At 49.9% G+C, this 27,988-nt stretch overlaps 1 protein-coding gene and 1 long non-coding RNA gene across 6 annotated transcripts in view; one reads left to right on the top strand and one right to left on the bottom strand.

Annotated features, from left to right (window-relative positions):
* The window catches only part of LOC126065604 (uncharacterized), a 7,630-nt gene extending 4,066 nt beyond the window's left edge, over positions 1–3,564 (top strand). The window contains exons 2-3 of the long non-coding RNA XR_007514884.1: positions 445–490; positions 3,354–3,564. This is a non-coding gene — a long non-coding RNA (uncharacterized LOC126065604). The remainder of the gene's footprint in view (positions 1–444; positions 491–3,353) is intronic.
* DMTN (dematin actin binding protein) lies at positions 1,289–27,893 on the bottom strand. 5 transcript variants are annotated; one of them, XM_049865812.1, is made up of 16 exons: positions 25,576–25,930; positions 14,516–14,720; positions 14,168–14,242; positions 13,643–13,798; positions 12,675–12,719; positions 12,169–12,268; positions 11,751–11,807; positions 11,327–11,479; positions 10,618–10,736; positions 9,842–9,947; positions 3,775–3,839; positions 3,559–3,607; positions 3,365–3,372; positions 3,116–3,181; positions 2,731–2,811; positions 1,289–2,550 (listed from the first exon to the last, which is right to left on the bottom strand). In XM_049865812.1, the coding sequence occupies exons 2-16, from the start codon at positions 14,531–14,533 to the stop codon at positions 2,437–2,439; spliced, it is 1,212 nt and encodes a 403-aa protein (XP_049721769.1). In that variant the 5' UTR covers positions 14,534–14,720; positions 25,576–25,930; the 3' UTR covers positions 1,289–2,436. The 5 variants fall into 5 exon arrangements, with proteins under 5 accessions (XP_049721769.1, XP_049721768.1, XP_049721766.1 ...); XM_049865809.1 differs by lacking the exons at positions 1,289–2,550; positions 2,731–2,811; positions 3,116–3,181 and having other exon boundaries at positions 3,305–3,607; positions 14,516–14,571; positions 14,660–14,720; positions 25,576–25,936; XM_049865810.1 differs by lacking the exons at positions 1,289–2,550; positions 2,731–2,811; positions 3,116–3,181; positions 25,576–25,930 and adding an exon at positions 24,758–24,943 and having other exon boundaries at positions 3,305–3,607; positions 14,516–14,571; positions 14,660–14,720.
* Between the last annotated feature and the right edge of the window lie 95 nt (positions 27,894–27,988).

The raw sequence follows: 27,988 nt of genomic DNA on the forward strand, positions 1-27,988 counted from the left end.
TCCGTGTGGACAGGGAGCATGCCTGCCTTGTCACCCTGTGTCCCTAATGCTTGGAACAGGGTTAGCCTTCCAACTTAGCTGAATGCCTAATATGAGCTTCGTGTGTAGATGTCTCTCTCTGCACCTCTGATCTGCCCTCCTCCACTTCCCCTTGAGAGGTAACGGTACATTACATATTGGGAGAGTCTTGAGTCAGAAGTCAAGAAACTTGAGTGTTTCCATTCTCCACTCAGTAGTTGTATGTAGCTTCAGATAAAATTTTTCTATTCCACAATTTTCTCGTTGGCTAAAAAGATCGAAGTTATCTGTCCTATTGACCTCACAGGTTTGTTGAAAGGATAAGACAATAATGGATGCAACCCATAAACCCGCTTACAGAACACCTAAAATTTAAAAGAATGGTTTCAATTGAGATGACTCTTTATCCACTTTGTTTTGTTTCAGCCAAAGGAGCTAGACTCTCGTTCTGGGAATAGAAGACTTGGATCAGGTACCAACCCCAGCCTTAGGTTCACAACTTGGACACTCCTCCAACTCACCTGATCCCTCTGACCACAGGCCCCTTCATTTGTCCCACATACACATCCTGTTCCCCCAGCCCACACACACACCCTCAGTCCTCCTCTTCTTCCATTCAGATCGTCACCATCTCAGCTCCCCTTTAGCATGGTTACTCCCCCTTTGGAAGCCTTGCCAAACCAACCAAGACCTAACCATCATCTTCCTCCTTTGGCCTCCATTTAGCCCTGGCCCCTGGTATGTTTTTTGCTGCTTTTCTCCATTTCTTAGTTTTCTCTGCCTGATCCTTGACAGTCTGTTCACCACAGATTCACATTCTTGTTGACCTTTTCTGGGTGTGTGTCCTCCCCATTGAACTTGGGCCTTTGAGAGTACAGCCCTGTCAGATGTTGGTTAGCTTGATGGCCAAGATGAGGGTGTAGGCCCTTGGTGGAGGACAGAAGCAGCCTTTTCTTCTAGCTGGCTGTCCTATCAGGCTCCTTTCGCAGAATGTGCGCTCCCTCCAGCCCCCAAACACAAAGGTTTCTGCCCCCTCCTCCATTGCTACCATCACAGAGCTGCTGAAGCAGAGGAGGTAGACAGGGCACTGCGTAGACAGCCAGTTTTTGTGGCCTGAGGGTGAGGGAAGAGTAGTGTGTGCTGTCTCCACACTCCCTCCATCCCTTGTGTGCCTGTACTTGAACTCTGACTCCCATGACTTCCCTCAGCCTGACATTACCTGCCCCTCTCACCCAGGACTGGTGCCTCATAAAGAACAAATAGATTTGGGAACTCAACACAACCTTTTAATTCCAAGCAGAGTCTCCCTCCCCCAGCATTATCACACGCACAGTGGAAAGGGATGCCAGGGTCTAGGCAGGAACAAAACCCAGACCTGGGCAAAAATATATATATATATAATTATATACACATATGTATTTGTAGAGAAGAAAATCTGAGAGTGTGATTAAGGTAGGGCGGAGAGTTAGGTGAGGAAAGCAGCTGGGGGTGCCCCAATAAATTACATTCTTTAGAGAGCCTGGTGTGGGATGCACGGTTATGGGTGTGGCTTGGTAGCCAGGACACTCAGAAAGGTCTTTGTAGCCTGGCCTCTTGGTCCCTCCAAGGGAACCTAGAAGGCCCGAGTTCGGTCCAGTACCTGGTCGGTGCTAGAAGATAGAATTCTAGCTGACTTTGCCTGGAAGCTGATAGTGGGCTGGAGTTTTGTATAGGCAACATCTCCACTCTAAGCCAAGGCTTCTGGGGAAGCCGCAGAGCTGAGCAAGAGGCTTTGAAGCTTGAGGGGTGCAAGTTGAGAACAGGGAGAGCTAGAGGGAAGGCTGGCCTCCCTGCTGGAGGTCCGAACTCTAGCCGGCTCCTTCCAGAGCCAGAGAAGCAGGAGTCCTAGGTACAGGGGAAGCTGTCAAAGTGAGGTGTGGTAGAGTGCTTGGGCACACACAAGGTCCCGGAGTTCTGCCTGGCTGCTTCCTGCCTCCCACCGACTCCCACCAGGGCAATTCCTGCTCATTGTTCACAAACGCTGACAACTGAACCCCCACTTTGATTTCTCCTTGCCCTCTTCTGGGGACCTTTGTGTGGGGTGGGAGGCAGGGAGAGGGCACAAACATTAACTCTCTGTGTGCTGGAATCCAGGCTGGGCTGCCCTGTGCAGTGAGGACCAGGGATGTCAGAGGAGATCCCCTTAGCTCATTATGGGGAAGAAAGTCCATGCCTCACAACCCCAGGACTGTGGAGGCCTTGGTCTCCCCACCTACCTGGGGAATAGAGCCAATCCCACCCCGTCCCACCTTCCTACTCTCCAAGAGATGACTGCTCCCAGCCCACCAGGGGAAGAGGATGTTTTGCGATCTCATAACCCCAGCTCCAGAGCCCTGAAGCAGCAGAGGGAGGGGTTGATCATGGAGAGGGAGGGGGCAATCAGAAGAGGGAGGCCTTTTTCTTGAGTTCATTCCGCTTCCACAGAGCCAGCTTGCCAAACTCTTCAGGAGACATGGAGAATACCCTTGAGAAGTCCTCGGCTGATAGATGTCTCTGTCACAGAGATACATAGAGGCAGTTTAGGGAACAGAGGCACGGTGGGGGGCTGGGGGGCTGTGCTGAGCGACTAGAGGGGCATGCAGACAAAAGGCTCCCCATTACCTTCCACCAGGCAGGGGACAATGCCCCACTGATAGCCTCTCAACACCCACCCACTGCCTTCTCCCTAAATACCTCAAGCCGCATCCGGTCCACGCCTGGAGGCAACTTGGTTCGCCCCCTACTGGTCACCACCAGCATTTCATAGGGATAGATCTAGGGGTTAGGGGTGGGAGGTAATGTTAGGCTCATAGAGTTCTCTTGTCAAATAACCCCTCAACTCCTCAATGAAACGCCCCTCTTAGCCTGCAGGGACTGTCTGGGGCTCATGCCATTTTGCCATCCATCTGTCCCATCTTCCCTGCTGTCCCTCCCATCATCAACTCCAGGAGGCCCCTCAGCCCATTCCATTTCCCTGGCTTCTTCCCCAGCCCCCACCCGAGAGAGATGGTTCTAGCTCTTATTCTTTTGCCAGCTTGTTCCCTGCCCACCTCCCCTGTCTCTGGCCCCTGCCCCTCACCTTCTGCTCCAGCACACAGGGCAGGGAGTTCCCCCGGTCCATCCTCCCCCTCTGGCCCTCTCCGTTCTGGGGAGACCAAAGCCGCAGTGAGCCAGAGTGGGGCAGGGAGACCTTCCCAGCCTTACCCTGAGAAGCTCATGTCTTCGGCAGGCAACTCTGTGGCCCCACACCCTATACCCCCCGCCACACTTCCAGTCACCTGTCCCTCGCTTCTGGTGTACCACATGTTTCTCTCCAGAAGGTACTCACCTGCAGGCCTGCGGAAGAGAAGAGTCAACATTCAGAGGCAAATCCAAAGTCAGCTGGCCTCCAAACCTTCTCCCAGCTCAGCCTCCCAGCCCTCCAGCTACATAACCCTGCCCACGACACAGACACAGGCCGAGAAGCCAGCCTGCTTATGCTTCTTCCCAGCTCCCCTGGCATCAGATCCGTCTGCTTCTCACCTGAGCTTCCGGTCTCAGTCCCCGATGGGCTGAAGTCTGTGGACTGTAGCTAGAAAGGACACAGAAGGATCAGAAGGAAGCTGGGAGGACCTCTTATCTTTCCTCTTCACTTTGAGGGTCTCCCTGTCCCCTAGAATGCCCAAGTGGCCCTGTGCCTCAGAGGCACCCACATACAAACTCCCCACACAGTCTGTATCTCTGGTCCAGGGACCTTACCCGGCTCAGTGTGGTTCTGCCATAGGTGGGGAGAGAAGAAGACTTAGATGTTCCAGGGTACAAGGCTGGAAGAGAGCAAGAGGTCCAGGTTCAGTCCCTTTGACCCTAATGGTCATTCCTGAGAGGGAAGGGCAGTGAAGGGTGGAGTTGAGGTGGTTTCCAGCTCCTACCCATTACCTTCAGCAGGTGACACAGTGCTGGTGCTTCTGAACTGTCTATAATTTCTTCCCTCTTCTTACTAACTACAAGTGCAGCAAAAGTATATTTGGGCCAAATGCCTGGTGTTAAAGTCTCTGTTCAGCCAAAGCTGAGGCTGAAGCCAGATATCACCGTCACGGAATGAACTTCTGGGGTACATAAATAAATCTAAAAGTTAACCAAAATGATTTAAGGATTATAATTATTACTGACAGTGTTAATAGTCAAATTTTAAACATTCGACATTATACTAGAAACAATGATTTTCTCAGCACCATCAGCTGCTAGATGGCCCCTGCAGTCAATATACTGCACTTTGCATTGTTAGATGTCACTTTCAACTCACACGTTTAATAATATCACTAAACCTCTAAGCACTGCAGATTATAATTCATGATGATTTGTTTTCAGTAATTTGTTTTCCTAGAAAGAACTTTGTACCTAACATTCTTAGCTGGGGCAGGTCTCGAAAATTCCTTCATCTCCAATTACTAGAAATTGTTAACATTCTATAGCAGTTGTTTTGACAAGCATTCTTATTTAAATGTTTAGCTTCCCTGGATTCAAAACTGTAGGGAATCCTGTTTTTTTTTTTTTTTTTAAGAAAACAAAACTGTTGTCTTAAAGCATTCTCATAAAATCTGTAGTTTGGAAGTTTGGTGAGAAGGAACTTTTTGAGGACCTCATCTTTTTTTTTTCCTGACACTTGTTTTTGTATAGAAGATTATCAGCTTTCAAGGTCATCATTCATAACTGAAGCATTTCACTCTTATGATAATACACATTTATACTTCCACTGATGGACAGAATTTCAGCCTTTAAAGCATATAGGATTTTCACTTCAACTTCTAGAATGCTTAGTTATGTTGGCGGTAACTATTCCAATATGCCATTAAATCAGAATGACATAATTCTGAAATTGTTAAGGTTGATTAGATATGATAATAACAGGCGATCACATGATAATTGATCACGCACAAGTTCAGGGATGTCAAAAGTGATACTGAGGAAGGCATTTGGCTATTCAACTTCACCAGCCAAAAGGAAGTTAAGGAGCTACTTTCGATGGAACACTGAAACAGAATCCAATCTTTGGGGCATCCCTATAACTACCTCATTCTTCGGGCCTTACCTATTTATTCTACATTCTCTTAAAACGCCTTTTGTAGCTATTCCCATCCATACTAACACATCATCCTGGGAGCCTTCGGTGGCCATGTGGATATCTTAGTCACGTTTTAACCTTCCAGTTCCCTGAATTCCCCAATTCCAGTAGCCCTCATCTCCACTCCAAATCAGGTAACCCTTTCAAATAGCCACACTCTGGAGCTTGTCATCATTGACAACTGCTTTGACCCTGAAATATTAAGCCCAGGTATCCCACTCTGAGGCCTTTGTTTTGCTCAGCATCATTCCCACTGTACCTGTTTATCAGTCTCAGGAAGGCCTCCAGTTTCTGGATTCCCACCCCTCCCTGCCCCCACACCACCCCTGGCCCTCCTTCCTTACCTACTCAGCCTCCATCCTGTGGCTGGCTGTACTAACCACTTTCACCTACACTTCAGCAGCTCAGTCCCTCAGCACCTTTCTTAAAAAATGCTAACCCTGGATCAACCCAGCATCTCCCTTTCTGCCCTTGCTGCTCAGCGGGGTTGGAGGTAAAACCCACAGCCATGTAGACTAGCCGCACTACAAATGGTAGGTCCTGAATCTCAGCTGGACCCTGTTGTCTTGCGCCATAGTCGTTTCCCTTTCCCGTCACAGATATTCTAAACCACCAATCTCACCAAGCTTTGCTCCTCTTACCCTCAGAAGACACCCTAACTTCTAAGCTGTCCTGTTCCCAGATCTGTGTCCCCTCCCTCAGAGAATGAGGGTTCTTCCTCTTTTCAAGGTCAGCCCCCCAACTCCTGAGGCTCTGTCTCCTTTCTGACCTCCTGCCAACTGCATCTTTAAGGTGAGTCCTCTCCAGGGAACAGCTCTAGGCACCCCACCCCCCTTCTTTTTCTTTCCCTTCTCTCTCTGCACAGTGTCATTTATTTTTCTCATGGTTTTACTCCTACCTATAAGCTGAAGACCCTATTTGAACCCTGATTCTTTCCTCGAGCTTCTGACTCAGCCAAATTCAGCACCTACTTACATGTCTTATATAGTGCACTTCAGTACCTCCAAAACTAGTCTCTTCATCTTTCCTTGAAAACCTGCCTCTTTGATTATCTCATTCCAGGTTTGTCATCACTCTGTCACACACGACAAAAACCCCACTTCTCTCTCCCTCACCTCCCACATCCAATTAGCCACTAAGTTCTGCTGATTCTCTCTCCTATGTATTTCTCAAACCCATTCCCTCTTCTCTGGACTTATGTACATCTCTAGGCCTTATCTAGACTACTAGGAAGTATGGTAGATGGTTTCTAAAAGTGGCCTACAACAACATCTCCATCTGGCATGCCTTTTGCAATAAAACTTTGCTGTTCCTCTCATCATGAAGTGGAGTCCATTTCACCCCCCATTGACTTTAGATTGGACCTGTGACTTGCTTTGACCAAGAGAATGTAGTAGAAGTGACACTGTGTGGCTTCTGAGGCTAGGCTTTAAAGAGGTCTTGTAGCTTCCATGTTTGAGTTCTTGATCACTCCCTCTTGGGGCCCAGCCAACACCCTCTAAGGAAGTTCAGACTGGAACACTATTATGGATTGAATTGTGTCCCCCCAAAATAAACCAAAAAACACATTTCTGTTGAGTCGATTCTGACTCACAGCAACCCCCAAAATTATGTGTTGTAAATCCTAACCTCTATGCCTGTCGTTATAATCCCATTTGGGAATGAGGTGTTTTTGTTATGGTTAGTGAGGCAGGATTAATATAGGGTATATTTTGAGTTAATCTCAAGCAAGTAGAGATGGGGTAAGATAGATGTTAAGACACATGGAAGCAGAAGCTGAAGAGACAAGGAAAGACCTTCCTCTAGAGCTCCAGAGAGAGAAAGGCTTCCCCTCCAGCTGGCACTCCGAATTCAGACTTCTAGCCTCCTAAACTGTGAGAAAATAAATTTCTGTTCACTAGAGCCATCTACTTGTGGCATTTCTGTTATAGCAGCACTAGATAACTAAGACAGAATTTGGTGACAGAAGATTGGGGTACCGCTCTAACAGATACATAAAAATGTGGAAGCAGTTTTGGAATTGGGTAATGGGTAGAGGCTGGATGAGTTTTAAGGTGCCTACATTTTTTTTTTTTTTTTACCTAACAGTAAAAGCCTAGATTGCCTTGAAGAGACTGCTGGTAGAATTATGGACGTCAAAGGTGATTCTGATGAGAGCTCAGAAGGAAGTGAAAGGAGCTATAGAGACATGCCCTGTCATCTTAGAGAATACATATGGTGTCAGCAACAGAATGCTGCTAGAAATGTGGACGTTAAGTGTGCTTCTGGTGAGCCTTTAAAAGAAAATGAGGAACATGTGATTGGACAGTGGAGAAAGGGCGATGCTTTTTATGCAGTGGCCAAGAGCTAGTCTGAGTTATGTTCAAATATTTGGTGGAAGGTAGAACTTGTAAGTGATGAACTTGGGAATTTAGCTGAGGAGATTTCTAAGCAAAATCTTAGAGAGCCTGTGTGATTTCTCTTTGCCACCTATAGTAAAATGGGAGAGAAAAGAGATGAACTTGAAAACAGAACTTAAAGATTTCGAATATTCTGTTGTACACACTAAGGACATGTGTCCTAGAATGTTCATCAAGGATGTGCTACACAATCATTTGTTAAAGAGATTAAGCCTGTGACTGATGGATCTAACCAACTACCACATTAGAAAACTCATCGGCTTAGACCAAAGGGAGAAGAGAAAGAAAAAAAGGAAAGAATGCTCTCTACCTCTTAGAATTCTACAGGCAGAAAACAGGCCAAAGGAGCTACATCTGTTGTCCTCTGAGAGAAAAAAAGGGTCACCCCTGGAGCAGCTCAGAAATCAGCAGAACTGTTGGAAGGAGCACCGAAAGCAGGTCCTTCTTGGTTTCAAAGAGTAGGGCCACAGCCTCCTAGGTTTCTAAGAGTCAGATCTTTGCCAACTTGGTTCTGGAGTGTGGGGCTATTATTAAGGTGTGCCAGGGGATGGGGCTGCTGCCCAAAGCTGAGGGGGAGGGGTTGCCATGCCCAAGGGGCAAAAGAACAGAGCCTGCTGTGGCCGAGGGGGTGAGGTTGCCCCTCAGATAAACTAGGAGAATGGAGCTACCCAAAGCCAAGGGAGAAAAGTTGCCATCCCAGTGGGCCTGCAAGGCAGAGCTGAAGCCCAGGGCCCAGGGGTCTCCACCCAGAATCCAGAAGGCATGGCCAACACCTAGAATCTGAAGGATGGGGCCGTTGTCCAGATGGTCTCAAAGAACAGAGGATTATTTTCAAACCTTGAGAGCTAATGTAAATTGTTCTGCTGGGTTTTGGACTTGCTTGGTTCCCACTATCCCTTTTTTCCCTCCAATTTCTCATATTTGTAATAGAAAGATTTACTTTGTACCTGTTTCATCATTGTGCTTTGGAAACAGATAACTTGTATTCTAGATTTCACAGGTTCACAGAAGAAAAGAAATTTTGCCCTGGGGTGGAATATGCCTAAAGTCTCACTCATATTTGATTTAAATGATTCAGAAGATAAGATTTTAGACTTTGAGTTCGTTTAAGACTTTTGGGATGATGTGATGGGGTGAATAGGTTTTGCATGTGGCAAGGACATGAATTTGGGGGGCCAAAGGGTGAATGTTACGGATTGAATGGTGTTCCCCCAAAATACGTGTTATAAATCTTAACCTCTATACCTGTGGTTATAATCCCATTTGGGAATGGGGTATCTTTGTTATGTTAATGAGGCAAGATTATTGTAGGGTGTGTCTTAAGTCAATCTCTTCTGAGATATAAAAGAGGTTAAACAAGCAAGCAGAGATGGGGTAAGATAGATGCCAAGACACATGGAGATCTCCAAGGAACCAGGAAGCAGAAGCTGAAGAGACAAGGAACAACCTCCCTCTAGAGCTACAGAGAGAGAAAGGCTTCCCTTCCAGCTAGCACTCTGAATTCAGACTTCTAGCCTACTAAACTGTGAGAAAATAAATTTCTGTTTGTTAGAACCATCCACTTGTGGTATTTCTGTTATAGCAGCACTAGATAACTAAGATTTACATTGAGTTTTTAGGAGCCCAGCATTCAAAGCCCTGGCCTGCCCCATCTCTCTGGCCTCACTTCCCACCACTCTGTGGTACACAGTCTGTGCTCTCTAGTTCCAGATGACCAGTGATTCTCTAAGCTGGTCAGTTTGTTCATGTTCTCTGCCTTTCCTCCCTCATGTTGCTCGGTGTCTGCCATATCCTTCTCCTCGACTCGTTTACCTGGCTCACTTTGTCTCATTCTTCAAGACTCAGTTTAGCCTTCCCTGACCCTCTGACCCCAGGCCTTGTCACTGAATTCTCAAAACACCCACTGTAACCCCTACCATAACATGGCTACATTGTATAAACCCCAGTTTCCATATCAAGTTTCCTCATTGACTATAAGCTACTTGAAAACAAGGACTGTGGTATTTTTACTCTTTATGTCTCTAGTGCTCAGTACAGTGCCTGATAGCATTTATGTATTCTAAGCTATAAATGTTTGTTTACCTATATTTGCTAATTCTACTTTATTTGATACCATCTTTAATCATTTAATGTTGTTACATGACTGAGTTATAACTTCCCTAAGGATAGCATGAGTGATTTGAGCCAGAGACCACATCTTATACACCTCTTATACTTGTAGTAACACAGTGCTGGGCATATGATATGCAAACTCTACAGATCAATAGTCTGGTTAGGTGAGCAGAGCCCCCTCCAGGGCACTCACAGGCATGGAAGGGTGTTCGGTCAGGCAGGGAGCGGGCTTTCCTCCGGATAGGCAATGACTTTTCCATCTCTTCTTTCAAGATTATCTTTCCCAAGTTGGAAGTAACCTGGACAGGGGGAAAGGAAGATGGATCCAACACTTAAACACTCATTTCTGATCTCCAAAACCTTCAGAGTTGGGGAAACTGCATGCAGGACACAGGCCCTTGCAAGACCCCTTTACTAGGGACAGATTATGGCTGTTTCATGTCCGGAGCCCATGGAGCCTCTCATTCTTGTCTGTTGCACTACCACACTGAGTTTGGACACCCTTGGGGCAAGAAGTCAGAGCTGCTTAGTGTAATTCTGCCCCAGTGGCCTCCCCATCCCAGGATACGATGTCCAGAGCATGGCTGATATCACTGTAAATGGCCTTTCCATGACTCTCAGTACCCTCTCTCCTCCCCTCGAGATCAGTAAGTCACACTCCTTTTCTCTCTTCCCTCTCCTGTCCTCTTCTCTCTTCTCCATCTACTCAGCTTGCTAAAACCTGGCACTGGTAGGACCACCCTTTTCTATGCTTTTGACCCTAATATCAAGTAGCTTTCCCCACAAAAGCAGCATAAAGTCCAGGTGTCCCTTGAAAAGCGGCACCCTGAAATCCTGGGAAAGAAGGAGGACTTCTCACATATTCTAACAAGGATATTTTTCTGGCATAAATTCACTTGGGTTAGCAACAAGACCAGAACTTTTGTCGTCAGGAAGACACAGGTTGGGTAGCAGGTAGCGAGATGCTACCTTACTGAGTTCCTCTTTCTGACGCTCCCTGAAAGCCTTCCTCTCCTCTTCAGAGTCATCAGCTTTCTCCTCTTCTTCTTCCTTTTTCTGAGATGCCTTCCGCTTCCTCCATTCTGTCTCTAGGAAACACAGGTAAAAGTAGCCAACAGTCAGTCATGCAACAAGTATTTATCAAGTGCTGGCTTTGTAAGCAGGACTGGGCTGGACTTAAAGAGGACCCTATAGGTTATGTTTTTGTAAAAAAGATAGTATTTCCTAGCCTTGCAGTGAAACTGGATAGGCAACACACACACACACACACACACACACACACACACACACACACACACACGTGCGCGCGCACATGCATGCGCGGCTTAAATTCATCGGGGACCAAGACCTTGTTTCATTTATCTTTCTCTTTCCCAGAGCTTCCATCACAGAGCATGATACATAGTAGAAGTTCGATAAATGTCTTTTGAGTGATCAAGTAAGCGAATGGAAAGTGAATGAATGACTAACAAACAGCGCCACTTAACACCAAAGCCTATAGTAATACAGAGAGAGAGCGCTCTCTGTGAACTGCCTGAACAAGGAGCCTGGAGGGTTTCATGAAGGCAGAAAAAGCATAAAAGGGTTGGGGTGGGTTCATGGGGGCTTCAAGAGGGAGGTCAGCGAGGGGGTGTCCTGGGGCCTCCCTTTTTCCCCACCTCCCGACAATTTCTCCTACCCACAACAGCCAGCGATGGGGGGCATGGCCAGTAGTCAGTTTCTATCTTGGCCGGCTGGTTGGGGTCAGGGGGCTGGGCCGCAGGGAACTTGGATGACTCGATGATGAAGTCCTCAATGGGGTGCTTGCTCTGAGGGCTGCCTCCCAAAGACTCTGCAGGTGGAAGACAGAGTCAGCACACACGCACCTCGCCCCGAGGCCAACTATTCTTCCATCCTCAGCCCCCAACTCCCTCACTTGTCCCTTCACACTTATGAGAAAGTGGATGTAAAAGCAATGCACAAGGAAGAACACAAGGCAACTATTGCGTATTGTTATCAACAGTTATTCTCCCATCACCCTCCCCAGCCATGCAGTGACCACAGCCACAAGCCTCCTAACATGTGGCAGCAAAGGGGCTCTGGTAAGTTAGGGAATCCCTCACCTCTCTGCTTGTAAATGGGTGGCTTCTTGTAGATGTTGGAATCTGGGCGGGAGGTCTCTGTGGAGAGGGAGCAAGAGGGGATGAGAAGGGGCATATGTTGGTGGCAGAGGGGGGTTGGGTGGGTAAAGAGAATGGAGGCAAATAGAATGGGAGAAGGTAGGAAACTTGCTGGCTTCTGCCAAGAGCCAAGACAGAATCAGAGTTCCTTGAACTGTCCCTCAGAGGGTTGGGACTTTCAGCACTTTTCTGGTTGGTGGGAGGTAAGAAGCAACAGGGGTCCTGGAATCATGGGGCCCAGCCAGTTCTCAGGTGAGCACATACCCCAGAGAGCAGGCTACTGAGAGTAAGTGGCTTAGGGCCCCTGAAGAAAAAAGAGGTCTGAGGGAAAGTACACACCCAGGCTGACAGTAAAACCTACCAGGGTGGTGGAAATGGGGCAGGCTGGTCCGGGGGGTTCCAGTGATTCTCGGGGCTGAAGCCTGAGAGATAACTCCAGGGGATCGGCTCTCTGCCCACACCTGTAGAGGAGAAGTGTGGTTCATTGCAGCTCCTATATCCCCCCAACCCACTCCTGAAACCACATATATACCACTTCATCTCACTCTACCAATCTCTGTCCTCCCACCCTAGCAGGCTGCATTCCCCCAACCCCAGGCAGAGGACAGAAATCCAAAAACTTGACCCACTGATGGTGCCGGGCCCAGGGAGAAAGGATTAAATAAGACTTTAGGTCAGACAGACAGATTATAGAGCTGGCCAGTGGACAGGGTGAGGTCGGACCAACACTTTGGCCCAGAAAAGTCCTCAGTCTGCTGATTCTGTCATATCCCCTAGGCTATGCAGAGCTCTCTGGACTTGTGGGGGTTATAGTAGGGGTCCCATCAGAGCAGGGCTGGGCGAGTTTCAGGTGTAGGGCAGACTCACCTCTGGGGATGGTGGGGGGGATACAGATTTGGGTGACAGAGAGCGCTGTGAATGGAGAGGAGGCTGGTCAGACCACAAGGGTAGGATTAAACTCTCATCCCTAGAGGCCTAGAGTAGCTACTTCATCCCTTTCCTGGTCCATCCACACCCTTTCCTGGCCAACTTCTCAGCCACCTCTTCTTTTGCAGATCCTTGCCAAGTCCCAGTACTAGGTTTCCATTCTTCTTCCTAGTATTCTCCTGGAGAAAGTTCTAAGTCTTTTTTTTCTATAAAGCATGATCTGGGAGCAGTGTGCTTGGTGCTCTAAGGGCCTACTGAAGAGTAACTATCATCCTACCCTCAGAGCCTAAGAGCTAATGGAAGAGACAATACCAACAAACATCCGAGGATGGGGTACAGGCTCCTGGTCCAGTTATTTAAGTCTCCCCACTGTCTGGTCCCATCTTACTGCCCCAGCCATGACACTAACCCTTTTCTTAAATACAGTTTACTAAGGACCTGCATGTGCTCATGTACCTACCCTGACTACTCTGTGAGGTGTGAGGGCAGAGATATCACCTTTATTTTACAAGAAGGAGAACTGAGACCACAGGATCACACAGGTTACTCAGCTAGGACTTCCAGCCTACAAGTTCAATTTCCCTGGACTCTTTCCATAAATTTTGCTCTCTCTGCCTACTCCCACCCTTTCCCTACATGCCACTCCCTTTATGCTTCTGCCATTCAAACACAGCCTTTTCTGCTCTCTTCTTTCAGAACTACACCCCAACCTTGAGCCCATCTCTGCCTGTGCTCCACAAACACTTGGTTGGTTGACTGACTAGCTGGTGGATTCCTGTGCACAGTTCCCTTTCTTGTTTGGCTGAGTCTGGCCTCCAGGGAATAAAGCATGAGAGGGATTCTGTCCACCGCCCAGTGTGACTGGTGGAATCCTTCCTCCAAGTCCTGTCCAAGGGGAACCACCTTACCTCCCGGCTTCTGGGCAGCTCTACGTGTTCCAGGAGGGAATAGGTAAAGTGGGGCTCGTAGATCATGAGATCAGGCCGCTCAATGTCCAGGATGGCCTTGTCCTTGGGGATGGCAGCCAGGTCCTTGTAGCCCAGCACCTGATTGTCCATCTTGGCCTGAAGGAAAAGGGTGCTTATGAAACAGGTGTGCCGAAAGCCTCACATGGAATCCTGGCCTTACAAGCTAGACTCATAATTTATTAAGAAGAAAATGGGCAGCTATTTTAGATGTCAGCCCTTATAAGTTAATAACTCTGTTATTTTAATTGGAAGGATTTAGATTGTCACCTTAAAAAATGATAGTCCTTCACCTAGCAATCTGGGTAATAGAAAGACCACACCATCTGGAGCTTTGGGTTCTCTCTCCCTTCCAGCGCTGGTAGGATCATCGGCTACAGGCTCAGAGTGAAGCTTCCTCTGCATTGTTGTCCCCTGCCCCTCCCTCCTCCCAGACTGAGGATGCTGGTGTCAGAGAAGGGTACTCACCACGATGGTGGAGGGAGAGCCGGGAACACTGGAGCCTCGGGAGGAGCTCACGCTCCCTGGGGAGGTAAGTGGTTGCTGGGGAGAGTGAGAAGGCGGGCGAGTGGGTATGTGCGTGGGTGTGAGGGGTGAAACGGGGGCAGGGGCTCTTCAGGAACCTGAGGATGTGGGCTGGAGTTGAGGGCAAGAAGGTCTTCCCTCGGCCTCTAGGGATCCGGGGTGCTGCGCTGTAGGTGACCACCAGGTGGCACCCTCGACTCCCAATCTGACGCTTCCGCAGGAGATGCGAGCCCCCTCACCCCTGCCCTAGGTGCCCCACCTGCCCGGGGAGTGGGTGCAGCCCCCGCACACCTTCTGCTGCCGTTCCATGCAGCAGGGAGCTCGCTGGTCAGATCACTCACAGAGCCCTGGGTGGGAGGAAGAGGACAAGGGCTCAGGCTCGGCTCCGCTCCTGGGTGCTGCGTGTTTGGGGCCGCGAAAGCAGAAAGGTCGTACCACCAAGCTGTAGCGTCCTCATCCCTCGGTGATTCTTCAGGGTGCAGACCAAGCGGAGGGTCTAGAAGGAGAAGGGAAAGGGAGAAAGTGCCAGAGAGGGCTGGTAAGCTCTGGGTCTCAGAGGGTGGGGGCGGGGCGGCCCCCTTGCTCCCCGGAGACGGAAGGGAGCTCGGGCCTTCGTTGGCTCAGGCTTTCCATTCGCTCACCCCAGAGAAAGTGTGTTTGTGGACTGCGAGACGGGAAAGTGGAGGGGCTGCACTTGTTTTTGAGCCATTGTTCTCAGGCTCCAAAGGAAATGACGGCAGGGGACAGAGGCTTCCCGGGCAGCCTCCACGTGCCCTGCTTTGTCACACCTTCCCTGCCCCAGGGGCTGGAGCCCTGTTTCAGGCCCAAGGTCTCACTCTCAGCCTCTACCAAGGCGTCTCTCTCTGGCTCTGTGCTGGTCCCCTCTTCCCCTCAACCACTGGTCCACTCCCCCTCAATCTACTGTCCACTGACCGCGTCTCCCTGATACTCACCCAAGAAGGTTTAACACAGAGAGACTGAGTAATACCTGGGAGGTGGACACTGGGGGAGAAGGGAGGCAGAGACAGCCAAAAGCAGCAGCTGCCTTGGTATGAGGCAGTCAGGTCGTGGGCTTAAGGACTGCTTGCTGACTGTCATCTCTGCCCCAGGTTCAATCGGTGGTTAAGAAGGGAGGAGAGGGCCCAGAGGGAGCCCATATCTCCCTCACCCCTATTCCCTGTACAGCAGTCAGTCTCATGTGGGGACTTTTGAGAAAACATCCTTTGGGGCCTCAGCCACATCCCAGCTCCTCACAGACTTCTCAGAATGCCTGTGCTGAGACGACGACTCTGTCTGAAGGGCTGTGACACTACAAGTCAGCGCCACTGGTTCAGCAGGAAGTCATCTTCCCTGGCGCTGCTCTTTTTGTTCCTGTGGAGCTGGGTCCTTTCTGCTACGTTAGAATGTGAGTCCCCTGGGGCACAGCCCTTGTTTCCTTCCTCTGTAACTCTCTTAGCAATCCCTCCAGCCTCCTTGTGCCACCCCCACCCCCACCCCCACTCCACACTGGACACATAATAACATGAGCTCCTGGCTGAGTGTGACGAGTGTCAAGTGTGATGGTGGCAGCAGGCTATAAGCTATAGCACGAAGAGAGCTGACAGCTACAGAAGGGACTGGGAGGAGGCAGCATAACATTGTGGTTAAGAGCATGAACTTGGGACCAGAGTGCCTGGGCGTGAGTACTGACTCTGCTATAAGCTGGGTGGCCTTGAGCAAGTTAGTTATCTTCTCTGTGCCTCATGTTTCTCATCTGTAAAATGGGGGAAGGGGTAATACTAGTACCTGTATCATAGTATTGTTATTATAGCAAAGTACTTAAAACATTGTAAATTCTTTGTAAAGTGTTAGCTAATATAATTTCTATCTTCCCAAGGACCTTTCTGTAGCCATTCCTTGCTACAGAAGGTCATAGAAGACCAAGGTCATTGGCGTTCCCAATCTTATCACCTCCTACTTTGTATCAGGTCATTCTTCTGCTCACTGTCTCTCCACCGGTGCTCACTGGCACTACCCATTCCCTGCGCAGGCAGCCCTCCCACTTCCCTGCTTTTGCACATGCTGTTCACTATTCTTTGTCCACCTCTCTGCCTCTCCGACCCCACCCATCCTTTGGTCCATCTTAAACTGCCTCTTCCTCTGGGAGGCCTCCCCTGCTATTCTAGTTGCAGTGTAATGGATTGCTTTCATACGGCTTTTCTCATCGTGGTCTTGTAACTCCCACCAAATGACTAGGCTGTTGTTCTTGTTATTAGATGCCGTCAAGTCAATTTTGACTCATAGTGACCCTATGACCAATAGAATGAAATACTGCCTGGTCCTGTGACATCCTCACAATCATCGTTATGCTTTAGCCCACTGTTGTAGCCACTGTATCAATCCATCTTGTTGAGGGTCTTCCTCTCTTTTGCTGACCCTCTACTTTACCAAGCATGATGTCCTTCTCCAGGACTGGTCCCTACTGATAACATGTTCAGAGTATGTGAGATGAAGCCTCGCCATCTTTGCGCATTCTGGCTGTACTTCTTTCGAGACAGATTTGTTCTTTCTTCTGGCAGTCCATGGTATATTCAATATTCTTCTCCAACACCGTAATTCAAAGGTATCAATTCTTCTTTGGTCTTCATTATTCACTGTCCAGCTTTCACATGCATTTGAGGTGACTGAAAACATCATGACTTGGGTCAGACGCACCTTAGTCCTTAAAGTGACATCTTTGCTTTTTAATACTTTAAAGAGGTCTTTTGCAGCAGATTTTCCCAATGCAATATGGTGTTTGATTTCTTGACTGCTGCTTCCATGGGCATCGATTGTAGATCCAAGTAAAATAAAATCCTTGACAACTTCAGTCTTTTCTCCATTTATCATGATGTTGCTTATTGATGGGGTGGGACTATACAAATAAGTTGCTTATGGCCTACCAAGAGGACTGGACAGCTTGCTAATAAGGCAAATAAGGTGAATGGCACTCTTGTGGAGGTGAGACCATGCAAATAAGGTGTATTGAACCCTAACGAGGGGATTGGTCAGTTCTGCCATCCTACCAGGTTTAAAATGAGCCAACCCAGAGGTGGAAAGGGGGGACCTCACTACTACCAAGAAAGAAAAGCCTGGACCTTTGGACCTAGGGTCCTTGCACTGAGAACATCCTGGACCCAGGAGACAGTGAGCTGTAACATCACAGACAGAGCAAGGTGGCAAGAAGCCATGGGAAGCGCAGCAGAGAACTGCCAATAGCACAACCAGGAGACCGGCAGGATATGGCAAGGTGGGCTTTCCAGCCCACGGAGTGAGAGAGCTAAGTGCCTTCAGGCAGGAGGCTTCCTGGTAGAATGGGGTGCCTCCAGGCACCTGTCAGAGCTAGGCTCACAGATCCATGAAGCTAGAGAGCTGAGCACCTTTGGGCAGAGGGCATTTGCTGGTGGAGTAAGGTGCCTCCAGGTACTTCTCAACAGAGCTAGGGCTGGAGATCCATGAAGCGAGAGAGCTAAGTGTCTTCAGGCTGAGGCTTGCTGGCAGAGTGGAGTGCCTCTCGGCACTTAACGGTAGGGCTAAAGAACTTTGTAACATTTGCCTGAGCAGGGCAGAGGCTGGTTCAGCCCTAGAGGCCCAAGGAGCTCAAGGGGCCAAGGGGGCCGAGGGCCAGGGAGAGGCCTGCCTATAGACATGGCCGAAAAGCTGTTCTGACCGAAGAACTGTATCCTGAGTTGTTTCTGATCCTGAATTATAACCTGTTACTTCCCTAATAAGCCCCTTAATCATGAGTATTTTGTGGGTGTCCTTTAGTGGCCATTGCAACAAATTATCAAACACAGCAGAGAAGCAGAGGGCGCCGTGGGAGGGATGGCTGGTGTTAGAACTGGTAAAAAGTTTGAAGAGAGGAGGTATGTCTGACCTTTGCTTCATAGGCATCAGCCTTGGCCTGATGCTGACGGTGATTCTCTCTCCCCCTTATGAAGTTAGAGGAGGTCTGACACCCCCACCATGCCATTTTTACACCAGTCCTCACTGATAAACGCTTCTTAGAATTCCGGTGGGACTTTAAAGAGAACCATATAATTTAGCACTTGACTTTCCTAACTAGACTGACTGCTAACTTCTCAGGGCGACAACAATAATGATAAAAACTCATTGCCATCGAGTCAGTTCTGACTCATAGTGACCCTATAGGACAAAGTAGAACTGCCCCCATAGGATTTCCAAGGAGCAGCTAGTGGATTGGAACTGCCACCCTTTGGTTAGCAACCAAGCTCTTAACCACTGCACCACCAGGGGTCCACAATAATGATAGCTATCATTTTTTGAATGTTCATTATATGCTAAGTACTTCGATGAGCACTTTACATGGATTATTTTGTTTCATCTACACAACAACCCTATAAGGTAGACTCATTTTGTGGATAGGGAAACTGAGGCTCAGGGAAGTTAAAAAACTTTGCAAAGTTGTGGAGCTAAAAATGACTGTATCTTCAGTTTTGACATCATTCACAGTACCTGCCTAGTACTGTGCCAGGTGCATAGTGGGGACAGACTAGAACCTTCCAGATTGCTCAGGTCTATGGCATCTCCAAGACACAACTCTGATCACCAGAGTCACACGTGGTATTTGGTGCCCATAGAAAGACTCCATTCCAGAGCTTCATTCTTCTTCTGCCCTTTTAGCATGTACTTTGTAATGCTTTTGGAAACCCTGGGCGCAGCAGCTAAGTGCTCCAGCTGCTAAGGCTGCTAACCAAAAGGTCAGCAGTTCAAATCCACCTTGTGCTCCTTAGAAACTCTATGGGGCAGTTTTACTTGGACTTTTAGGATCGTTATGAGTCGGAATTGACTCAACGGCAACGGGTTTGGTTTTTTTTTCTTTTTTTGGTTTGTAATGCTTTAGGACCTGGATGAAGTCTAGTACATACCTGAAGAGCTGTTAGCTCCCTCTCCTCATTTTTACTTTATTAAGAGCCGTTGTCAAACTAGATATACACTTGGCTTAGCCCTAGAGACAAATGCTTATCCATCCATCCACTCGCCCACCCACCCAGTCATGTGTTGTTTTATCCATCCATTCAACAAACATTTTCTGAGCACCTATTCTGCAATGAACAGAGAGCAATGTTCTGTGATTGGCCCTGTGGAGAACAGAAAGATGAGTCAAAGCTGAGCTACCTCTCTAAAAATAAGGCTCATGCATATAGATGACTCCAATGCAAAGTAGAAAATTACATGTGTAAGATAAGATAGTATAAGGGGCTATGAGATATCACAGGAGAGAGAGATTACTCCCACAGGGTGTCAGAAGGGGAAAACAAAAAAGCTTTCTTGGAGGAGGAGGTATTTGAGGTAGGCCTTGAAGGATGCCCAGTGTGAGGTCATGGAAAATTTGAAAAGGGGATTCTTGAAAGAGGAGGCAACACATGTGAAGGTGGGGATATGGGGAAGCACTGGATCTGTCTGGAGAACAGCAAAGATGACTTAATTGAACAGCTCATGAGGTTAAGATACGTTTGGGGTAGGAAGTTGGGGCCAGATTGTGAAGGCATTGAACCTGGAGGATGGAATTTAGATCGTATTCTTTGGGGAACAGGGGGCCATGAAAGGCTTAAAAACTTTCTTTTTCTTTCTTTTTTTTTTAAAAAAACAAAGAAGTGATACAATTCACGAGGTGCTACAGGAAAATTAATCTGGCTGTCGGCTGGGAAGTGGATTGCACAGGAAGAGGCGGTCCACAGGGAGACCAGCCAGGAAGCTGCGGCAATAATTCAGGCAGAGGATTGTGAAGGTCTAGACTTGGGCAGTGATGGTAAGGATGGAATGGGGACAAATAGGAGAAATCCTAGTGGCAGAATAAGCAAAGGAAAACCCGATGTGGAGAGGCCCCAAAGGAGGAGCAGTTTGCAAGCGCGAGAGCCTGGAAGGAGGCGAGGAACAATGAGTTCCCTTTTTTGACAGGTTGAAGTCGAGGTAGGTGAACAGGTGGAGATGTCCAGGAAGAGGCTGGAAAAGGAGCTTAGGGGAGGAGTAAGGGCTGGAAACAGAGATCTAGGAGCCATTTGCCTAGAGGTGATAGCTGGGACGTGAGATTGCCAAGGAAGAAAAAAAAAAATTTTTTTTTTTTTTTAAAAACAGAATCTTGGGAACAGCTGGAAAACTGGAAGAAATAGCTGGAGATGGCACAGTCAGAAAGGGAGAAGGAAAACTGATAGCTCTTTGGGAGACAGAGCATATCTAGTGATTCTTTGTATTTTCAGCAAAGGGTCTGTCACAGAGTAAGTGTTCAATAAATATTGGAGAGAGGGTAGGGGGAAGGAAGGGGAGGAAGGACTAAGAAACTAGAATGTCATGGAAACCAAGAATCTTCTTCTGTAGAGAAGGTGTGGAGAAGTGACCAAGGAAGTGTATGCCTCCAGTTTGGCTATCAGGACCATGACGGCCTCTGAGAGCATGTTCAGAGAACAGAGAAGCCTCTGTGTTAGGGATTCCATAGAGTGGGGGCTTGGGCTTAGGCTTGGCCAAGGATGCACAGGCAGCGGGGACGGAACTCTCAAGAAGGATGACATGCAGGAAGGAGCTAGGAGAGTAACTTTGGAAGAAGCAAGATTGAGGGCCAGCTTTTAAGGAAAGGGAAGACTTGAATATGTTTTTAGGCAATGGATAGGGAACAGTTGAGAGCAAGAGATGAAAGCTGCAGAAAAGAGGGGTGTTTGATGGAACAAAGTCCAAGCAGGGAGAAAGGGATTCAGTCCAAGCCTAAGTGGAGGATTAGCTTTGGAAACAAAAATGCATGCTTCCCTGAAGGAAGAGGAAAGGGAAAGAAGTGGGGTAACAGGGGCATTTAGAGGAAGCCGACTCGGAGGCTTCTATTTTCCCAGTAAAAGTATGAGATATGATCATATGACAATCTTATAGGTGGGTGAGGGGTGAGACTTGAAGAGAGTAGAAAAGGTTTGGAATGATCACTGTGGTGACTCCATGCAGCTGAGCCTTAGAAAGGGGCCAGGAAGAATGGATAGCTTCAGTGGGTTCTGGAGTCTCCTGCTGAGTGTAGGGCCAGCCCTGGCACCCTTCCCCTTGAACACCGATGGGCGATGGGCATGTATAGAGTAGGACGATGACTGTCTGTCAGTGTGGTAACTGCCCAGGCAAGGAGGGAGGTGAGGGGGTCCAGGGTGAACCATGTCACAGGTCATGCTTTGAGACCCACGCTCACACATGCACAAATCCTATCCCATAGGCATATTCACTCAGAAACATGATTCAAAATAATGCTGGTCATAATATTAATAGCTACTGTTTATGGAATTTCTACCGTATGGCTGGCACTGTGCTAGGCATTTTATATTTTCCCCCATTTAATCCTTACATTGCAACCCTGTGAATTGGCTATTATCTCAACTTTGAAGATAAGGAAATTAAGACTTAAATATTTAAGTAATTTGTCAAGGACACACTACCATGTGGAATTTAAGCCTGCATCTGTCTGACTTCCAAAGCCATGCTGTTAACCACGATACCACCCAGGGCAAAACTGTGGCGTGACTCACTGAGCCTCTGGCCTCCTGTCTCTGCTCTGGCCCCCAGCTCTGTGCCTTCTTGTCCACAGCTGTCCACAGCCCTATCCCCATCCCCAGGGCTGGGTCTTGCCCATTAGCATCCTCTACTAGGGCCCAGAGCCACACTCCTTCTGGATCCTGCCCCCAGCCGCCCCTTCCCTGGGTGTTAGAGAGCATGCTGGTAAATTACCTCCATAGAGGTGCTAATGGATGAATTATGTTAATATATTATCCTTCCCCCGCCCCCAGGACATTTGCATTTTAATTTGGGGCTAGCCTTAAGGAATAAAGTTCTTAGTGGTAAAATTTTAGGCTGCAGAAGGCCAACTGAGAAGATGTTTGGGGAGAAGTGTGTGTGTGTGTGTGTGTGTGTGTGTATGTGAGAAAAAGAGAGAGAGTTTTTTTGGCTTCTCTCAAATCACACCATGCAGACAACTACCTACTCCACCCACATGTAACTCCCTCTCCCAAAGTTGATTTCCTCACACATCAACAACACTTGTCCTCCTCTGTCCTGACCCCTTCCCATCCCTGCACACCCCTAAGTCCCATAACCACCGTGAATGAAGAGACCAAAAGGGCAGGCTGCAGGCAGGAAGGGAGGGAGGAATGGAAGGAAAGGGAAAGAAATGCAGAGGAAGGTGAGCCCAGATGGTGGAAGGGACATCTCAGCTGCCCCGGCTCTGGTCTGATGCCAGCCAGAGAGGTTCTCAGTGCCGCCTCTCGGCCCCACCCTCCCCCAGCTGTGCATCCTTGCCTTATCTGAGCCACCAGCCCAGCCCCACCTCACACCACCCACCTTCTCATCACCCCAGCAAGGCAATTAGAGCCTCTCAACTCCCCAGGATGTAGGTGATAAGACCCGCCCACAGGGACCTCCAAGTTTTTGCCCACCTGTTCCAGTGGGCTCTGCTCCAGGCAGGGGCTGACCCAGGTGACGGCTGGCTAGAACTTTTAGAAATGAAGGCTCAACTGACAGAATCCACCTCAGGCCCTCCAGTCCAGCCTCTGCTCCATCCTAAGACAACCACTGCCACTTGCTCTAGGCCAGTCACTGTGTTAGGAGCTGTCCATAACTCCTCTCTAAAGTTCACACAAACCAGCTACCTAGCAATTATTGCCCTCGTTTTAGAGATGAGGTTAATTGAGAGGTTAACTTGCCAAAGGCCACCCAAATAGAAGCCAAGCTGGAATTCCTACCCTTGCCTGTCTAACATAGAAGCCAGTGAATGCGCTTTTCAATGAGTCCCCGGAGACCCCACCCCATTAGAACTCTGGACTCAAGTCCCCTGTGCTAACCTTATATGGTGGTGCCACTCACAGTCCTGCTTGCTGACCTCATCTACAGAAAAGGAGCCAGGAGTCTGGGGACTTGGGCTCTGTGTCCTATGGGCAGGGTCAAGCAGGCTGGGTGCCAGCTAGTGTAGACAGTAAGCAAGTTATGAAATGAGTTGAGTTGAGGTGTCCAAGTAGGCTGGGGTCAAGGTGGGCAGAACACTACCCCTCTCCTCTGTCTCCAGTCTCATTCACAGTGTGCCTGCCTTGCCCCTTCCCTTTCTCCCCCCTTTCTTTCTGCCTTCCAGTCCCCTTTAGTTTTCTTCATCATCTTTCCTCCCTCCATCTCTGCTTCCCTTTCACCCTCTTCCCCTCCTGGCCCCACCCCCGCAGTTACTGTGGCAACAACTCCATGCCAGAAATAAAGGCAGGATCCAGCTAGGTCGTTGGTTCCCAAAACAGCATCCTAGGGTGGGGAGGGGAAGGGAGGGACCAGGCCTGCTCCCATGGGGTCTGTGTGTACGTGTGTGTGTTGTGGGGTGGGGTGGGGCAACCACGATTGCCCCAGAAAGGATATGGAGAGAGCAGGGGAGGATTCGACTCACCAGAACGTCCCCTACCTAGACTAGGCCTGAGCCCTGGGCACTTATCTCGCCACCTCCTCTCTTCTCTCATTTTCTCCTTCTTCCAATTTTTTTTTTTTTTTTAAACTCCTGGCCCAGTGGTTAAGAGCTAGGGCTGCTAACCAAAAGGTCAGCAGTTCAAATCCACCAGCTGCTCCTTGGAAACCCTATGGGGCAGTTCTACTCTGTCCTATAGGGTTGCTATGGGTGGGAATCGACTCAACGGCTAGGGCTGGGGCCCCCTATGATGCCTGCCAACACTATACAACACCCTCTCACACTCTGGTAAAGGATCAGAACCTGGGTCCAGCCTGAGGACCCACCTGCTCACCTATTCTCTTGATGCCAACAGGACTGGGCTCATGTGCCCCCTTTCTCCCCACCACCCCCCATAAATATGCAACTACCTATCCTTTTTTCTGAAGGTCTCTCTTGCTTGGGTTTTCATAAAAAAAAAAACATACCCTCTCTCTATATGCCCTTTCTCAGAAGAGCCCCCCTCTTCCTAGGTTCCCCCAGCCCATCATGCCTGCTGAGTCTTCAGCATGCTCCTATTTATAGCTGGTCCTGTTGGCAGGTTGTAGTGTTACTTGTACATGTTGGATGGATAGTGCTGGGGGAGAGGGAAGGGTCTCGTACCCTACATTCAGCTTCTGGGCGCGCCCCTGTTCTGGTCTTTACATACACACACATGAACTCTGAGAGAGGAGTCCCTGCAGACTTCTGTCTACAGGTGGACAACTGAGCCAGGTGTTGGACACATGGCCACGGAGAGGCCCCCATATCAGACTCCCATATGGACATACAGGCTCTTCACTCACACAGGCAGAAAGCCCACGGTGAAACGCAGTTGCGACACTCATGCACACGGGTGCACATGGGGAGACTCCGCAGCCCTGCTTTGCAACATCATGCCCCCACTCTCCCAGCAAGGCCCCCACACAATGGCACACGGGCATGCTGACACCCACTCACACCCACCCACCAGTCCTCCCCTTGGCACTGCTTTCTACACTCACAGCCACTCGCACACGTGCTGAGCCCCCTCTCCGAGCTGGTCACGTGTGCAGCAGCACACAGACCCCTTCACTTACCCATGCCCTGGGGGCTCCCGCGGGTCCCCCATTCCCTTAGTGCAACTGCCTTCCTTTTCCCAGACCTGCTGCTGTTCCTCTGACTCCACACCCTGGCACACAGTCCCCAGGGAGGGAAAGGCCAGATGAGTCTGCCGGAAAGGGCGCTTGGCCTGCCGGGGGGTGGGGGGCAGAGCTGGGCGGGGGGTGCCCAGGACCCTCGGAGGCTTGTAGGTCCTCTCAGCCTGCCACTTCAGGCACTTCCGCAGCTAACAACAGCGAGCGCCGAGGTTAGGGCCTGCCACCCTGCCCCGCCCTGCCACCAAGCCTCTTTCCTCATCTGGCCCTCACCCCAGCCTGGCCAGCTACCGGCTAGAAGGGGGCTCCAAATCAACGGCATTTGGCCTCTCTGTCAACTACTCCAACCCCCAAGGGTATCTGTGGGGTGGAAGGAGGAAGGCAGGCAATGGCTTCATCTTCCCATTATTCAGCAAAGAAGGAACAACTCCCCTGCCCACCCTGCACCCCACAGGATCCCATCACTTCCATTTCTGGCCAGCAGAACTAGGTGGGCAGGGAGAATAGCCAGGGAAGGGGGCACTGGGGTGGCTGCAGGGGCCCCAACCCCTTCTCCTCACATCGGAAAGAGGATTGGTCAGAACAAAGCCAGCTTGTCCCAGGGTCTAGCCACCCAGGCCCATTCTGTCACTGAACCAGGGGCCACAGCTAACTCCCTTCCCTAGGGGATCCTGCCATCACCCAAAGCCTCACTCGTAGGCAGGTGCTGTGGCCCAAAGTGTCCACAGAGAGGAAGAGAGGTGGGAGACTCTGCCACCTACCTTTTCCCAGACAAGGTGGCCCGGATGCTCTGAGGTCCTAAGGCCAGAGGTAGGGAGAGGTGTAGGCCCAGCTCCACCAGCTGCTGCTTTTTTTTCTCAAGAGCCTAGGTAAGAGGCGCCTCTTCCAGGAACCCAGCTGCGCTCTCCCAGAGCACAAATAACGGGAAAAAAGCTGGCTTGAGGTAGGTGGGGTGGGAGCTGGCGAAGGAGGGGAGCTGGTCTCGGCTGAGCAGTCTGATCTCCCCGCTGGGCTCCCACCCCGTTTCTCCACAAGCCACAGCCGCTCAGATCCCCTGGTGCTGGGGAGTCCGTGTCTGGTAGGCGGGCCGGCAGACGGGCAGGATGGCGGGCGGGCCCTGGCTCCCCCACGCGCCCTCCCTGCACCCTCCCCACCTCCAGCTGATAGCATGTGGCTGCAAGCAGGGTGTGTGTGTTTGTCTGTGTTGCTCGTCTACCTCAGCTCTGCTGCAGCTCAATCCATTTTAAACAAGAGGAGCATTAACCCAGCATCATGACGAAGCAGAATCCGCAGCATTGTCCTTTCTCGCTTTCCCACACCTCACCCCACCCTGCAACACTCACTCACTCGTGCACACACAGTCCATCAAGCCTCCTGGTAAAAACAGCCAGAGTTCAAATTTGGGGGCGGAGGGACTCTATGGATGGATAAGCGAGGATGACAATTCCTCGTTTCTCCAAAAACCTGTATCTCCTACCCCATTCCATGGCTATCCCCACCACCTAATACAGCAGCAACAGAGGCTTCCTGGGTCCCAGATACTCCTGGGGTGCTAAAGGACATGCAGTAGGGGCAGAGGTGCCAGAATTGGTCAGTCAAGGGTTAACCCTCTCCTGGGGTGGACAAACAGGAAGATGCGGAGAAACCAGGTCTTCAGTATGGGAGACTCCCTTTGGCCCATTTGGTAACCTGAGCCTCCTGGGAACTGCAATAGGGCACAGCAGTGTGAGGAGAAGGACCCCATTTCTTGCCAGGGCAGCTTCATAAAAAGGGAATGTCCTGCCAGGTGATCCCCAGGTTCCAGCAGGGAAAGTACAGGGATGTGTCTTCCCTGTACCTAGAAAACAGGAACCACCCCAGGGCCTGTCATTGGCCTTTTGGTTCCCTGTGGGCTCAGAATAGAGCCCCGGGTTTCACTTGTGCCCCACCTGGGGGATGGAAGGAAGTGCACTCAGATGGCTGACCCCTTGCCCTGGCCCCAGCTTTCTCTCCACCTCCTCTAGCATACTTGCCTACCTAGGCAGCCCTTGCTGTTGCCCTGGTAACCGCTGCCCACAGCCAGTCAGCTGATGGTATCAGCTGTTGTTCAGGAGATCTAAAATCTGGGGAGGGGACTCTGGGGTATCTGAATAGAAAAATCACAGGGGAGGGTCTTGAGGGGGGCAGGAGAGAATGTGCCCCAGGATCACTTTCTCAAAGAGAAGAGGACAGGAGGGGACAGGTAGGGACAGGAAGGGAGCGGTGTATCTGGTTAGTGGAAGACAGAAGAACATAACACTGAAGGGTGGGCTCCAGAAGGAAAGGAGAAATGGAGGAAGGCAGGTAGCTGAATGGCCAGGAAAGAGCAGATAGTGTCCAGGCTTAGCTGGTGTATGTGTGTGCTCACGGGGAGAGCAGGGTGCTGTGGAAAGGTACAGAAAAACCTGGGGGTGGGAGAAGAAACGTCAGATCGATCTAACCACAAAAGAAAGGGCCAGGAGAGGGATGTGGGGTAGGGGGTGTTATACCTTTGATGTGGCAAAGAGTGGGGCACTCGCCTTGGAGGAGGGGCTAACTAGGCCTGTTTCTTGATCACCAGCCCCAGCCTCTCAGCCTTCTGACCCTTCAGTGCCCCCCTCCTTAGGGTCCTCAAATCAGGGCCTGCCTCAGAGAGAAAGGTGATACCTGGCCCCATCCCAGTCCTGAGCAATTTCCTTCCCTCCACCCCTCCATGAAACTAAGGACCAGGTGATTGTATACCTCAGCTGTTTAGGCTGCCAAAACCTCTGTTCCTCCCCTGCTTCTCACCCTCCACCCCTAGGCCCCACCCCAAGAGATTGGTCTTCTGGTGCAAGGGTCCCCAGAGGTGGGGATGGAAGGAGTTGATGCCGGGAAGGACAGCTGTGGACAGGGCCCTGGAGTGAGGTGTGCTGTGATAAGTGGGTGGGAGGAGGGGAGCACCCTTATGGAAACAAGCATGTAGAATGGAGTGGGGGGACCAAGGCGAAAGGGCCAAAGGGAGGAGGAGGAGGAGAGGGTTCTCCGGTACCTTCAAGGACCTGGGGCGTGAGGCAGGAGCACGGCAGCTTCCTCGGTGACATACACCTCCATCCCTCGGCGCATCTCCTCTCCGCCTCCCGTTGCCAAGACAACCTGCTGGCAGCCCAGGCCTGGCTTAACGGCTGTGGTAGGGAG

This window comes from Elephas maximus, chromosome 22, assembly GCF_024166365.1.
Source record: "Elephas maximus indicus isolate mEleMax1 chromosome 22, mEleMax1 primary haplotype, whole genome shotgun sequence".
NCBI classification, from domain to species: domain Eukaryota; kingdom Metazoa; phylum Chordata; class Mammalia; order Proboscidea; family Elephantidae; genus Elephas; species Elephas maximus.

Coding starts and splice junctions, on each gene's coding strand:
- DMTN (XM_049865812.1), bottom strand. Junction 3,608..3,774: donor GCAGAACCACACTGAGCCGG/GTAAGGTCCCTG, acceptor TGTCCTTTCTAG/CTACAGTCCACAGACTTCAG. Junction 2,551..2,730: donor TGGACCGGATGCGGCTTGAG/GTATTTAGGGAG, acceptor TCTCTGTGACAG/AGACATCTATCAGCCGAGGA.